Here is a 14,639-nt window from a genome sequence, read left to right as displayed (position 1 = left end):
TTAGAATACATCAAACACCTTCAAATTTAATCAGCCAGAACTTCAGGTTCCATGTAGGAAAATAAAATCACTAGAGTGAGACATCTTCTTATGACCATCTTCGTGAACATAAACGCGCCGGTTGCCCCGCCAACACAGATCTGGAGGCGTGGACGTCCGGTCCCTCATTGGTATTATCTGAGGCGCGCACCCGAGTACAATAGCACTGAGTGGCTGGAGCCGTATGACGGAGTCAGTCAGCTGACCGCTGATTGGCTGAGTGACCCAGCTGTAGGAGAGCGCCAGAAAACAAGCTTGAGCGGGTGATGTTGGATTCTCCAAGGAGTAGTATAGCTGAACAGGAGTCTGAAGAAAGGATTTGAGAAGGACTGCCTGCTTCTTTCTGAAGAGGGAAATAAACTGCTATGTCGGTCTGAAGGAGCGGCGCCCTGACAAGTGTGTAAAACGGGGACGCAGAGCCACACTTGACGATTTCATTCATTCAACAGCGAAGGTAAAGAGTGGTGATTTCCCTCCGGAGGGTTTCTGCAACACAGCTATAACAGTGTCCCTGGCTAGGTAACTAATTAATGCTAAGTCTTACTGACTTATAACATCCATCAGAAACGCATTTACCTCTATTCACAGGCTCAGCAACGGCTAAAGCTGTGGACCATTTGCATAAAATAATTTACGGCCGCAACTCGTGTTGCAACTTAGAAATAACATTCTACTAACGTTGTATATTAATACCTGTAGCTGTAAACTAATTACTGTCAGCTAAAAAGTTAATGCGGCACTTCAGCTGTAAAGTTACAGGGTTGAGGAAGAGCAGCGCAGTTAGCTTTATGAAGGCTAGTTAGCCGATGCTCTTTGCGCCAAATTCAGCTGACCACGGATCTGGGTTTACTTTTAAGTGTAACTTTACAATTCCCATTCTCAATATTTGTCTTTACTTTGGAACGCATTTTTCCCAGATGGAGGTTCAATGCCTCGCACTGAAAGACCTCTCAAGTCCAAGGAAGAGTTCAACGGTGGTGCCGGAGGAGGAGGATGGGGCTCGCGGGGAACAAAAGGTAGGCTAAGGTGGCACCCTGCTTTAAATCAGGTGAGGCAGGTTTTATAAGATTCATCTGAAAGAAAGCTTTGAAATCAGCGCAATCAGAGCGCTGTGTTCAGTCACGTGAGAGCTTATTGCTTTTGGCTTTCAGCAGCAAGGGCTGTGGGCTACAGTGCTAAATAAGATCTTGAGGGTTGTACAAATCAGTGTGAGTTGCTTGATTCCTCCAGATTCAGGAGCAGGCCTCCGGTCTCAGATTCAGCATATGGATGGCTTATTCGGATCTTTGGAGATGTGTGTTTATATAGTGGATGAGTTGGTATGAATAAATTCAACCAGGATTACATGTTTTTCTTTCATCATTCTTTGCTATAAAATGACCCCTTTGCAATTCATTCTGTATGAGAGGATATTTGAGCCTTTATTAAGGCAAACCTGCACTAATTCGATCACATAACTGTCTCCATCACAGGAGAACATGTGTGCAGAGAAGAGAAAATCAACACCGCTAAAATCTGCAGAGTCCACCCTTCCTACTTTGCTGATCAACAGAAAAGGTGCTCCCTCTGAGCTCGCCCACATTACCCCCATCAAACACACGTCTCTGACCGAACCCTGGACACCAACGGCTAACCTGAAGATGCTGATCAGCGCGGCGAGCCCAGACATCCGGGACAGAGAGATGAAAAAGGTGCTGTTTAGACCAATAGAGAATGATAAAGACCAGCCAGCGAGCCCAGATAATGTGGTGGAGGATCCAGAGGTGGAAGATTCTTGTCAGGTGTGGTGTTTTGTTTGTTTGTTTTAAAAGGACATTTTAACACAGATTGGATTTATTGTGTTGTAGTTTAAATTAATATTCTCCGAAAAATATATTTTATTGAAGTCCTGTTTAAAGACTAGTCATTTAAGCTGTGGATTGTTGGATTGGTTGACTAATCCAAAAGACAACGGCATTGATCTCTGTCCAGTTTGAAGCCGCTGATGAAGAGGACGATGCAGAGAAAAAGCCGAGCAGAAAGCAGAAAAGTCTGGGTCTGCTTTGCCAGAAGTTCCTTGCCCTTTATCCTGATTACCCACCGCTTCACAGCCCCATCTGGATCTCGCTGGATGAAGTGGCAGCCAATCTGGGTAAGAACCAGTAATTTGAGAGCAGTTGGACACAGGAGAAGGAGATGACTACAATTTGTCTCACTGTAAACTCTTCATGGGGCCAGGAAAACACTGCTATTGAATTTGGGAATGACTGCTGCTCAAATCGTGCACATGTTTTAGAGAAATGTTGCTGTAATCCTGTCAGGGGTGGAACGGCGGCGGATCTACGACATCGTGAATGTGTTGGAGTCCCTGACGATTGTGGGGCGGATAGCCAAAAACAGCTACACCTGGTACGGTCGTCAGCGGCTGGAAGCCACCCTGGAGGAGCTGCAGTGTGAGGGCCGACAGCAGGGCTACCACCTCCAGATGGAGCAGGCCAACGAGGCCAGGGAGACCGGACCGGGCCGAGAGGATGACGGGGGGGAAGGAGATGCTGGAAGCGGTAATAAACTGAAAAATAAGACTGGAGATGAAGAGTTTTGAGTGTTTAAAATGAACACTATAAGGAGAGTGTGCCTTTTCTTCCATATTGGCTCCAAATAAAGATTAGACGTTAACCGTAGTCTTCATTAGACTAAGTATCACTTCAGTTGCCTGCATGTAACAGTTTAGGTGTAGGCTTATTTTCACGGGCAAATGCTTAACACTAAAGCTGAATAAGGCCTTAAACCCACAGGAATGGATTCAAGCCTGGTTACCGTAGCGACGCTGCCTCTGTCTGCTCACAGCTTGTCATTAAGAGGTTGTACGTTTGCAGACTTATAATGTGGCTGGATTCTAATAAAGATCTAGTTTGTAAAAGTTGTACTGAGGTTTCAGGTTTGATTTCACGTCTCTGAAATGTTTTCATTCAGACTGAGGATGTACAGAAGAAACAAGTTTATGTTGACAAGTACTTTGAATTTCTGTTTGGAGTTTTGGTGCCTGTTATTAATGAATAAAATGTAATTAAACATACGGTTCACTGGTTTTTAGTGGGCTGATTTTCACTGCTAATTAAGAAAGCAGTAGCTTTTTACACTGTCCGTTTCTTCTGCTTGTCTTTGCAGCCAGTAGCAACAGGAAAGACAAATCTCTGCGCATCATGAGCCAGAAGTTTGTCATGCTTTTCCTGGTGTCCAAAACTCAGACTGTTACCCTGGATGCAGCAGCAAAGGTCCTCATCGAGGAGAGTCAGGACTCATCAAGTCACAGCAAGTACAAAAGTAAGAAATCCAGAAGTGCTGCAACGTGTATAGTGACGTGTATAGATTCCAGGAAACAGTATTTCACCAAACTAAACACTGTGTCTGTGTGATCTCCAGCTAAGGTGCGGCGTCTGTATGATATTGCCAACGTGCTGACCAGCCTCAGCCTCATAAAGAAGGTTCATGTCAGAGAGGAGAGGGGCAGAAAGCCGGCCTTCAAGTGGCTCGGCCCGGTTGAATTCAGCAGCTCTGTGAATGCTGGTGAGAGTTAAAGATGACTTCAGTGAACTCTGCTAGAGTAACTTGAAAATATAAGACAGTCCAGACCTTTGTCAATCTAAGAACTGCGTTTGTCATCATTGCTCTTACCCTAAATCAGTCGTCATCCATCTACCTGTAGGAAACACTTTGAATGTAGCAGCCATCGCTTCATCTGAGTCTGCACAGCCAGGACAGGAGCTCAGAAAAGCAAAAATGGCACGTCATGCCTCCTTCAGCATCACGCCAACATCTGTTGCAGTCCAGCGGCAGGTCAGCTCCGCACCCAGCAGCCCGAGACGTGAAGTAACCGGTAAGAGATTTTATTTTTGGGGGAGTTGTTTGTTTCCAATCGGGTGGCGGGAGACGGCCAAGCGTCCCCGAGCCTTTTTTTAAATCTGCAAGTCGTGCGCTTTGACTCTGCGGAACAGCATAGAGCAGTGGTTCTTAACCTGGGTTCGATCGAACCCTAGGGGTTCGGTGAGTCGGTCTCAGGGGTTCGGCAGAGCCTTCGCCATGACATGCATGGCTCATTTTGTGCACCAGTAAAAAAATCACATTTTATTTTTCACTAAAGAGGGGTTCAGTGAATGCGCATATGAAGCTGGTGGGGTTCGGTACCTCCAACAAGGTTAAGAACCACTGGCATAGAGCTTTTTCAATATCCTGTCTGTTTGTTGTCTCTATGCTGCAGCCCTGCAAAACCAGCCTGTGGATTATTCCAGAAGGACTACAAGCAACAGTGCAGCGTGTCAGCTGCAGTTTGGAAGTAATGCTGAGTGAGTAAACGCTAACACACAGATACTTGGGTCATCTCAAAGATCAGCTTTCTCCATCTGAAGTGTTACTATTAAACCAAAAGTTTTTTGTTTGAGTTTTATACATGACACATTCAAAGTCATCTCTGTTGTCAGGTTAAAAGATGCTGCCCTCTCCCTTACAGAGTCTATTTTGCAACCTTCTCTTATTCGTTATGTTTTACATTCAGTGCCAGTGTTTGATTTGGCTGATGTGTTTCGCTCAAGGCTACATGTAACAGGAGCTGACTCTGTGGACATTAATAGTTTTTGTCTCCTATGAGTGTATAAGTTGGCGGCATACATGGAGTACACAGTAGTTCATGTTGTTTCCTATTATTAACTAAACTACTCGTGGCCAAACCACAGCTGCCTCAAGGCTGTGGCTGTTAAGTGTTTTGTGGGGGAGTAAGATAATAAGACATGGAAGTGTGTGTTGAAAAGGAATATTTTAAAAATGAAGTTAGGCAAAAGTGCACCGGGGGCAGTGGTAGCCCACAGGATGAGAGCTAGAAGTTTATGCCTGTGGCCAGTTTCAAGTCTGCGTTTCAGCTGAGATATTGTAGGGGCACACAGACCCAGCTCTAACACAGTAACCTTTTGATCAGGTCAGGAATTTTTTTACCTGCATTTCAAACCATGGAAAGCAGGATTCAGGACCATAAAGCTTGTGCTTAAAAAACTGCACAGTTTGTACAGTTTGCTGAAACCTGCTTATTTGTCATTTACTCGCTCATTGCCACTGGAGGCTTTGTTATGGCCAGGACCCTGTAATGTTATGCTATTTAACAAAAAAAAGTGTTCTGATGCGAGAGCAAAGTTTTAAGAAAAAAACTTTATTTCATCTTGTTATGTCTGCATCCTGCACACTTTACCCTTTAACTTCAAATATCTAGTCATGTGCGTAAAGCTCATGCTCCATTACAAATATGCCTTCACCTTCAATTTAAGTTACTTTTATTTATATAGCGTCAAATCAGAACAGTTGCCTCAAGGCGCTTAATATCGGTAAAGACCTCACAATAATGGAGAGAAACCCCAATAGTCAGACAACCCACTTTGAGCAAGCTCATGGTGACAGTGGGAAGGAAAAACTCCCTTTTAACAAGAAGAAACCAGCAGAACCAGCGAGGGGCAGCCAACCGCTGTGAGCACTTGAGGGTGATGGCAGGAAGATGGGACCAAAACAAAACACATTGATCATAACCAACACATCTTCCCATGGGCTTCCCATAATACACATCAGTGCATCATGGGAAGTCCACAGCAGCCTAGGCCTATTGCAGGGTCACTAAGGGAGGATTCGGGGTCACCTGATCCAGCTTAACTATATGCTTTATCTAAAAGGAAAGTTTTAAGCCTAAGCACATGTAAGCCTGCTATCTGAGATAGATAGGGGGCTACTGACGTGTGCAAGAGACTGATTTGTGACTTAACTTTCTGTGGTTCCTCTGTATCAGGAACAATTTGGTCAAAATGTTTAGAAGCTAAGGCTTGAGAAGCAGTGTTCCACTTTAGTCGAACACTGCAGTATCTAATGCTTGTAGTCATAAACAAATGTTTCTCAATCAGATTCTTGGCAAAAACTCAGTCTACAAGTAGCAGGAGAAATATAGCTTACTTTTCTTCCCCCCCCCCCTTTTCAGCAACCGACCCGGCACACCACCGCAGACTCGGCTCATGCACAACAGCAGTACTGCCCTTTCCCCGTCCTCCACCCTTCTGGCACCACTCCCCCACCCGGAGCACCTGTTTGTTGCTTCCCCGTCTTCCCATTGCTTGGCCTACTTGCCCAGCCTGTCCCAACCCTCCGTGGTCATGCTGTACAGACCGCCAGAAACGCCAAACCAGATGCTTGAAGGTCACACCTCACCCAGGTTGGAGGCAACGAAGAGGAAGAAGGAAGAAAGAGAGGAGGAGGAGATGGTACTTAAAAAGAAGGGAAATTCTGCGTTAGAGAAATGTGAAAAGGTGAGATGGTATTCTGTGGCGATGTGGATTTTAATTTCTGCTGCTAATTGCTATTCTTGTTCCAGTTAAAAACTAACTCCAAGCTAATTATTCGGTTCGGTGCCGTAATTCTGACAGTCAGAAAATCCTGTTAGTAATTCACCACGGCAGACAGTTAAACTGAAAATGGAAAATGTGCCATGCTCACTGATCAGGATAAGTCTTGTGTGGTGTAATTAAAGACTTCTCATCTCAGTAGAGTATAAGATAATTGATCATTTGAAAACCTGGTGCAGTTAATCAGGATACATAAAATCAAAGTAACTGGATGGTTCGGTGTCACATGCTAGGTTGGTCTTTTTAAAAGGTTGCCTGAGAAAATAAACCGTAAGCCAGGAACATGACTTGACTTTGTTACTAGAAGGGGAGACGTGTTATAGTCTGAGTTTTAAGGACTGTAACAAATGCAGATCATAAGGCTGTAACATCAGATGTCATTCCTGCTCTTTCCAGACTCGAGCTGAAGCTTGCAGGGAAACAGCAGAGTGCTCGCAAGCTGGTGCAGCAGCAGCAGGCCTCTGCAGAGAGCAGGTGATCGGCGAGAGTGGGGGTGGCAACACCAGCAGTGAGCACGCTCAGCCGTCGCACTACCTTTATGTCCCCAACAATGCAGGTAATGCACTGTTTTAGCAGCACGCAGAGCAAGATGTTAACTATGATTTGTTGTGATAGTAGAGGGACACTATGATTTGCACCCTTTCACTCTTTTACTGAGAATATTCCCTGCAGCAGGTCCTTTCAGTGCTGGAAATCCAGAGCGCTTTATTCCCAGGATTTGGGAACTGAATTTTATTTATCTTTGCTTTGTAAAAAAAAAAAAAAAGAAGAAGAAGAAGAAAAAGAAATCCTTCAAACCTTTTAATCGGTCTCCTGTCCTCTTTTCTAGGATTAAATGGCCTCAACTTCCTGCTCTCAGCTGGACAACCAGCGGCCAGTCTAGCACTTCCTCCCAGCAGTGTTCCCACCTTGGCACTGCCCTATGTCCTGGTACCATCTGCTGCCCTCTCCCATTACCCCCTGGTGGCCGGCAGTCTACAGCAGCAAGGCTCTGATGCTCACACAAAACTGAGCTTTGGTCTGCCTGCCATGATGTCACCTGCCCACTTCATGGTGGGGGGGGCGCCGTATAGTGTGGTGCCGGTTCCACCGCCGTCCACTCCAGAACAGAGCGGGCTTTACAGGTCGTCAGCTGGCACGCCACATTCTCCCTCGAGACCACGACAGACCATCAGCATCAACACGCCAGAACCACTGGTAAGAACTGACTGTACTGCTGTAACCCTGCTCTCTCTCACACACAGCTGTCTGCCCTAAAATACATCAATGTAATTAGCCTTCATAATGAAACATGACCTTTCTCGTATCAGGCACTGGAAAATGTCACAACACAGCTTGACACGAGAGCAAGTGCAGCATCTGTTTTGTGGAAGGTTTACCCTCATTTACTCATCTGGACACTTTGTGTCACAGCAGTTAAGACTGATTAATCTCCAGCTTGTTAAATGGGAATGAACTTTACTGCCTGCAAAGACCAGTGTAGTGATGCTGGTTTAGCTCTGATAGAGTTACTGGGCAGCAAATTCACGCGACGTTATAAACAATAGGACAAGTTAATGACCACGTTGTAATGATGCATTAATCCCACTCTCACTTTCAGTGTGTAGAGTCACGTCTACCCACCCATTTTCTTAGATAATATTCAGTCTACTGACTTCCACTGACCTTTCAGCAAGTGAGCTTGCATCTACTGCTGGCAGTGGCTGCTGTTTATGCGTTGGGTTGTCTAAATGTTCCCTAAATGCATTCTGTCTCTTTACAGACTCCACATACGCCCAAGGAAACCCCAGCATCTTCTTCAAAGGCTTTCTTTCAGACCCCGGGCACTCTGGGAAGTGTAGTCAGTGCTGCGCCAGCTGTCCGAAAAAGGGGATCAGCACAGAGGAGACTCGACATTGGCCACCATCCAACCAGCTGAAGAGACGGGAGCTTGTGTTGAACGCGCCGTCTTAAAAATTGAGGGCGGTGAACCGAAAATGAAACAAAGAATATGGTTTTAAACCTTTGGTGCTATGTTTCTAAAGATAAATTAAGAACTTTCCAAGAGTATCGAATGTTTTCTTGTAAATCCTGGAGAGTCTCATATTTTGCTAATTGACTGAGTTTTATGAAAGGGGTGTCACACTGTGAAATCAGACACTCAAAACTATCGAGACGTCCTCAAGGTTAGGTTTAAGAGTAAGGCAGTATTACCAATGCAACAGTGCCCTCCTGTGATGGGAGCCGGTCACAGCTGCATTTTATGTTTCCTCCTAGAATGATCAAGCTACCTATTTACAAGGGCTGTAACGATTATCCAAAAGCACATTTCATTTTATGCTTTTCATACATACATACATACATAATATTATTTTAAAGGGGACAAATAACCAGAAACAGTCTTTTAATGTTACAGCTTTCACCACACTGCCACACTTCAGGCATTAACTTCTCTGCATGGGTATCACAGCACAGGAAAACGGGCATGCAACACGGCATCGCCGATGATTCGATCACTGTTTCGAGTTTTGCTTTGTAATCGTTACACCCTTGCTAATTCTTCACCCTCTGTTGTAGCCCAGTTGCTATTTATATCTTAGTGAAAATATGTCGATTACAGGGTCTGTAATGAAACATTAAGTTTTTAGCACTAAGTATTTGAAGAATGTACCCGTAATTTTGTAGTAATCGGCCCATTCAGATTTAGATACACGAAAACAGGTGTAAAAGGACACGTGTGAGCTGCTGAACGCCGGTTTACAATGACGGTGGTTGGACAATCCTTCCATTCTAGACATTAAGAAAATGATCACTAAAGCCTTAAACGTTTACAGCCAGACAAGTATCTGAAGGAACAGTTGTTATATTTCTCGATGCTTACGGGTGGTTTCGTGTTCTCGTCAGGAAGACGTACCCGGCTGGTGCTATGTGCATTCTTATGTGTAACCACTGTTACTGAGTGCTGAAAGACAATGTGGCAATTCTCTCAGGTACTTGAATACTAGTGACTGTGCTACAGTTGGATTGGGAAAAGTATCAGAGTACTGTAAAGTGTTTTTCCTCCTTTGTTTATACAGGGAAACTAGTGCCTTAGTTAACGGGGCATGTTGCTAAGAGAACATCGTTGTTGCCTCAAAACAGATTTTCTCAGGTTGTCAGTGAACGAGGCCCAGACAACCCAATAGTAGGAGTTATTCAGGAGAGCTTAGCTATGTCACGCCAAAGGCTGTACAGATAATCCACTCTAACCAGTGGGTGTGTCGTTTATGTCAATATTTTTAATGACTTATCCATAGTGTCATTTACAGTGTTTGTCTTTGTCCTGATTTTAAAAATAATGGTTATTGCACGGTTCTTTTAGGAGCTGCAACAGCTGGAAACTCATTGCTGTTCTTTCATTGTAACTCTGCACACACGATGTAGTTCAGAGCCAAACATTTCTGTGTGACTTGAAACAAAATAAATGATTCAGACCAGCTTTACAGTCTTTGTCTGTATTTCTAACAGCTCCATTTTATCGTGAGGATGTCAAAGAAGAAAAAAAATGATTTAAACGCTTTGTTTTTCTAATCTACAATCAAAAGGGGCAGGAAATAAACTAACACAAGAATCCCAATGTTAATACAATTACAGATGGCTTCAGTTTACCAATTTGGGAATGTGCAGATGCCACTAATAATTCAAATTCATAGTGGCCCAGCAGATGGAAACAAGCGATGCTAGTGTAGACAGATGACGCTTCATCTGTAACACAACTCCTGTTGGTGCAAACTGTACTGATTTGTGTATTAAACAGTCACATATGATCCATGTGATAATCAGTATGATAAAGCCAAATATATGTAATGGTTCACATGTCTAGCAGAGGCAGTGCAGACTTAACATTCAGGCTGCACATGTAGGAAAAAAAAAACCTGGCGTTTCGATTCTTATCTGCGATGAATTGGAGTTTCAATGCTGGACAACACATTTAACACATCAAGTGTGATCTCAGGGTCAGATCGGGCTGAGTGCGTAGCAATTAGAAAACATACCATCTGTGGATACAAACATGTAGCTATCAAAGCCTTTTTATATCAGCAGTAAAAGTGAGCCGAGTGAGCGCTCGATGGATCTCTTTGGCCCCTGTGAGGCATTTATGACACTAAAACTCAGCAGATGGAACAATTAACTTTAAATAGACAGACAGTTTAGCCAAGTGTCTGCTTTGACCAAAAACACCGGAAACAGAGGGAAAAGCAAGAAATTGGCATTTAAATATGCATTACTGTTAGTACCACCCGACCATTACCACTACAAAAAAGAGAAATTATTACTTCCACTCGAAGAGGTAATATTGTTACACTCACATGACTCTTTATTCAGTACACCTGCTCAACTGCTCATTAACACAAATATCCAGCAGCTAATCACACAGCAGCAACTTATTGCATTTATCTACAACCTCAATGTAGGATCAGGATGGGGCAGAAAGATCTGGAAGACTCTGAATGTAGCATGGTTATTGGAGTATTTCAGAAACTGCTGAGCTACTGGGATTGTCCCACACAACCATCCCAAGGGTTTATTACATAGAATGGTCTGGAAAAGGGGAAATATCTAATGAGTGGTGGTCGTCAAGATAAAAAATGCCTTGTTGATACCAGAAATCAGGAGAATAGCCAGATTACTTCAACCTGATCAGAAGGCAACAGTCAGTCGGTGAGAGGAACATCTCTGAAAGCACAAATGTCAAAGCTTGCAGCAGAGTGGGTGCCATTTCTGTCAGCTAAGAACAGGAAATCTGAGGCTTCAGTTCTCACAGGCTGACCACAATTAGATGATGCAAGACTGAAATGACATTTCCTGCTCTGATGAGTCTTAATGAGTCCAGACTGCTTTGAAGTTGTAGCATGACACTAGTAACTAAAATAACTACTTGCTAAGTCATGGGATGCAGAAGAGCATCTATGAATGAACAACAGGTCAAACCTTGCAGCAGATGGGCTGCAGCAGCAGAAGACCACACCAGGTGCCCCGCATAAGAACTGAATATCGAGGCTACAATCACACCCACTGTTAAATATCCCAATTCTTTGATCTTTGGGCTGAAGGAAGAACAACACTCGGTGTATAAATGCTCAATCAACAACCTCTTTAATCAATACAATTCTCTTTATTCCATACAACACTCAGCATTACCAACGTCCGGACGGGAGATGTGAACGGGAGGGTGTCCGGCAAAATCTCGAAGTGTCTGACCGTTTCTCACATTCTTATAGCTTCAGCCCCCTCAGAACTAAGCATTCACATTCTTTCTCTCTCAGTGAGCCTAGGTTACGGCCTTGGCTTCTTGTGCAGTATGTTTTGTTCTTTCTACAATCAGAAAAGCACGGCCATGATTCTCTGCAAACAGTATTCTCTTTATAAATCAGCAGTATGAAGTACCATAGAACAGTGTGATTCATTCACAGTAAATCAGCAGTTTAATGTAATACAAATCAGCCTAAGCAATCTAATAATTTCACCTTCTAACTCAGGAGTATAATGCAACCTAAAACTACATAATGATTTCATAAGCTTAAATCAGAGGTATAATGTAACATAAGACAGTGTAATAATCTCACAACACTCACACGGGCCGGACATTAGAAGATTGGAATCTGCCTGGTCTGATGACTCGGATGGTGGGGGTCAGAATTTGGGGTAAACAACATGAAAGCATGGAGCTATCCTGCCTTTTGTCAACGGTTCAAGTTGCTGGTGGTGGGATGGTTAGGGGGATTTTTCTTTTACACTTTAAGCCCCTTGGTACTAAATGAGCATTACTTAAAGACCAAAACCTACCTGAGTACTCTTGCTGACCATCTCCCTACAGTACAGTGTACCCATCTTCTGATGGCTGATCATCTGAGATCTTCTCAGATCATCTGAGAACTTCTCGCAGGATCCCCCACAGAACATAGTCAAAAAAATACACGTAGACTAGTTGGGTAATCTCCCACACCCCTCCTATTCTTACTTTTGTTCTTCTTGTGAGCTTAGAAGCCTCTGAGGTGAGGTACCCCCACAGCACTGCACCCAGTAACTCCAAGAAGGCTGGGCACCCTGAACTGTCATTTGGCACATACGTATAAACAACATCAGGACTCAATCCACAATGTGAAGGTACAAGGAAGCAACGTTCTTGTCTACTGGGAAAAAAACAACATACAGGCAGCAAGATGATACAAGCATACCCGCTCTGCCCACCGCCAGGGCCTCCTTAAGTGCTACCTGACACACATTGCAGCCAACCACTTCACCACCTCCTGCGGGTGGTGGACCCAAACAAAGGCAGGCCCATGTTGCCAGGTTGGGGCACTCAAGCTCGCTCCCCAGGCTGGCTTCAGGGTGGGGCCCAGGCAGGGGACACTGGACCCTTGATTTTTTCTTTTTCAAAGAGGTCGTCTGAATTGCTCTTTGTCTGGATGCTATCAGGGGGCAAAATCTAATAAGAACGTACCCCCTGGATCCCATCTTAATGCCAGGTTCCATTCACAGTACATGAGCACATTAAATATTAAAAGATGAAAGCGCCAAACAGTTGAATGCTTCTTGAACATTTTTAACAGGAAATTGCTACACAGTAACATCAGCATTGGTTTTTATTGATTTGTATTTATGGATTTAACTCTTGCATTTTTCTTAAAATCAGAAACATATAGTTTTATTCCTGAACCTGTTTTATTCTGTCTCTGGAAGTATAGCCACCAAAAAAGTGTAGTAATACATTACTATAGTATTGACTTTAAAGTACTTGTCCAGCTTAAGCTTAATGGCCAGTTATTTGTTTTTTCCACTCCACTCCAGAGAGGGTTAGGGGGTTAGGGTTAGGCAAGTTTCTCTGCTTCTTCTCTGAATGCTCAACATTTAACGCTGTGAAAAACACATTTCATTTCCGTTTATGAGGGCATGGCTTTTCTCCTCTCAAATACTTGTGACCATATTAGCAGCAGCTCTACCTGCCTAAATCTGTTCTTTATTATTGCGCCTTAGTTTCTGCTTTTAGAAATTCTTTCTGAACACGAGGCTTATTAAACCCAGGTGTGCTGCCACATTCCTAAAACTGTCACAAAACAACAGAGAGCTCTTTATTGAATTCATTTTTTAAACTAACGTTGCTACTTTTTGTAGTTTTACATCAGGTGTTTACATCATTCATACTCCATGTACACTTTCCTCCAGCTCACTAAGTTTGTTGTTGTTGTTTTTTAACAATATAGTCTATAATATCAATGCATTTCTTTCTTTTGTGTATATTCTGGGTCTTGATTTTTCTCCTATCACTATATGCAATCATGGAAAATTGTCCCAGAAGCCTCGGGGAGCACATCCTGTTAGTTCCTTTGGTTACTCATAGTTCCAGCCTTCCTCTTTCTAACTAATTTTATTTTTACCCAGAATGTTTCTTATAGTGGAGCAAGGTACCCTGACCTTATAGCTAAAGCTTGAGATTCCTGAATACTTTCTGAAAATTCATTTAGTTATTACAGCATGCCCCGAGTAGTTCTGTCCAGCTTTCAGAAATGCCTTTTTAATGAGATACAACAGTTTTTCCCATTTACTTTAAATTTTAATGGAGGGATTTTTTTATTTGTAGCAAGTTTGTGGTGGGCTAATGGTAAGGTATAGCTGGAAGCAATCAAGCTGGAATTTATCTCGTCGGTTTGTAAGCTTTTCTGCATTTACCTTATCTGCAGGCTCTACCAGAATGTTCTCTTTACTGTAGTAGTGATGTTTCATTAACGACACAGGGAAATGTCACAGAATAGCGATTAGCTAACATTCATGTCAAACTCCTCACTTTGCTCAGTGCTCAGCTGTTTGTTAGCCAGTTGTAACCAAGTTTCACAAAAACTACTCGGTGCCTAAAGGGCAACATCAGCAGTAAAATGTATTTTTGTGTTGAAACTGTAGCTTTGACTATACCTTTTTATTTTCACACAATCGACAGTATAACTTGGAACATAAATGAAATGTGAAAATAGCAACTTTATAATTATAACTGATTTCTGTTTTCAGGTGTCCCAGTACGCACTTCATTTATAACACGCCATAAAAAATTCCAGTTCCCCCTCCTTGCTTTGTTTCAGATGCTGGTTGTGAGCACAGTCCCGCTTACCTGCAGTTCAAATCTTCAGTTTGCATGAGGCAGCCAATCACAAGGATGCTATAAGGGAATGGGAAGGCAGA

At 43.3% G+C, this 14,639-nt stretch overlaps 1 protein-coding gene across 2 annotated transcripts; it reads left to right on the top strand.

Annotated features, from left to right (window-relative positions):
- Window positions 1-202: 202 nt before the first annotated feature.
- e2f7 (E2F transcription factor 7) lies at window positions 203-9,907 on the top strand. 2 transcript variants are annotated; one of them, XM_012915989.3, is made up of 13 exons: window positions 203-493; window positions 957-1,055; window positions 1,512-1,820; window positions 2,011-2,170; window positions 2,340-2,579; window positions 3,187-3,342; window positions 3,442-3,585; window positions 3,725-3,895; window positions 4,277-4,361; window positions 6,026-6,350; window positions 6,843-7,002; window positions 7,276-7,643; window positions 8,209-9,907. In XM_012915989.3, exons 2-13 carry the CDS (start codon window positions 957-959, stop codon window positions 8,362-8,364), a joined length of 2,373 nt encoding a protein of 790 aa, XP_012771443.2. In that variant the 5' UTR covers window positions 203-493; the 3' UTR covers window positions 8,365-9,907. The 2 variants fall into 2 exon arrangements, with proteins under 2 accessions (XP_012771443.2, XP_012771444.2); XM_012915990.3 differs by having other exon boundaries at window positions 203-558.
- The last annotated feature ends 4,732 nt before the right edge of the window (window positions 9,908-14,639 follow it).

Source organism: Maylandia zebra, linkage group LG17, assembly GCF_041146795.1.
Source record: "Maylandia zebra isolate NMK-2024a linkage group LG17, Mzebra_GT3a, whole genome shotgun sequence".
NCBI lineage: Eukaryota > Metazoa > Chordata > Actinopteri > Cichliformes > Cichlidae > Maylandia > Maylandia zebra.
Note: the sequence above shows the minus strand (reverse complement) of the source record. Positions and strands in the feature narration are given on the sequence as shown.

What these genes read in the sequence shown, in the direction of transcription:
- e2f7 (XM_012915989.3), top strand. Translation starts at nt 957, where the DNA reads ATGGAGGTTCAATGCCTCGCACTGAAAGACCTCTCAAGTCCAAGGAAG. An exon ending in AGGTGGAAGATTCTTGTCAG is followed by an intron (nt 1,821 to 2,010) that starts GTGTGGTGTTTT and finishes ATCTCTGTCCAG; the next exon opens with TTTGAAGCCGCTGATGAAGA. An exon ending in CAGTTTGGAAGTAATGCTGA is followed by an intron (nt 4,362 to 6,025) that starts GTGAGTAAACGC and finishes CCCCCTTTTCAG; the next exon opens with CAACCGACCCGGCACACCAC.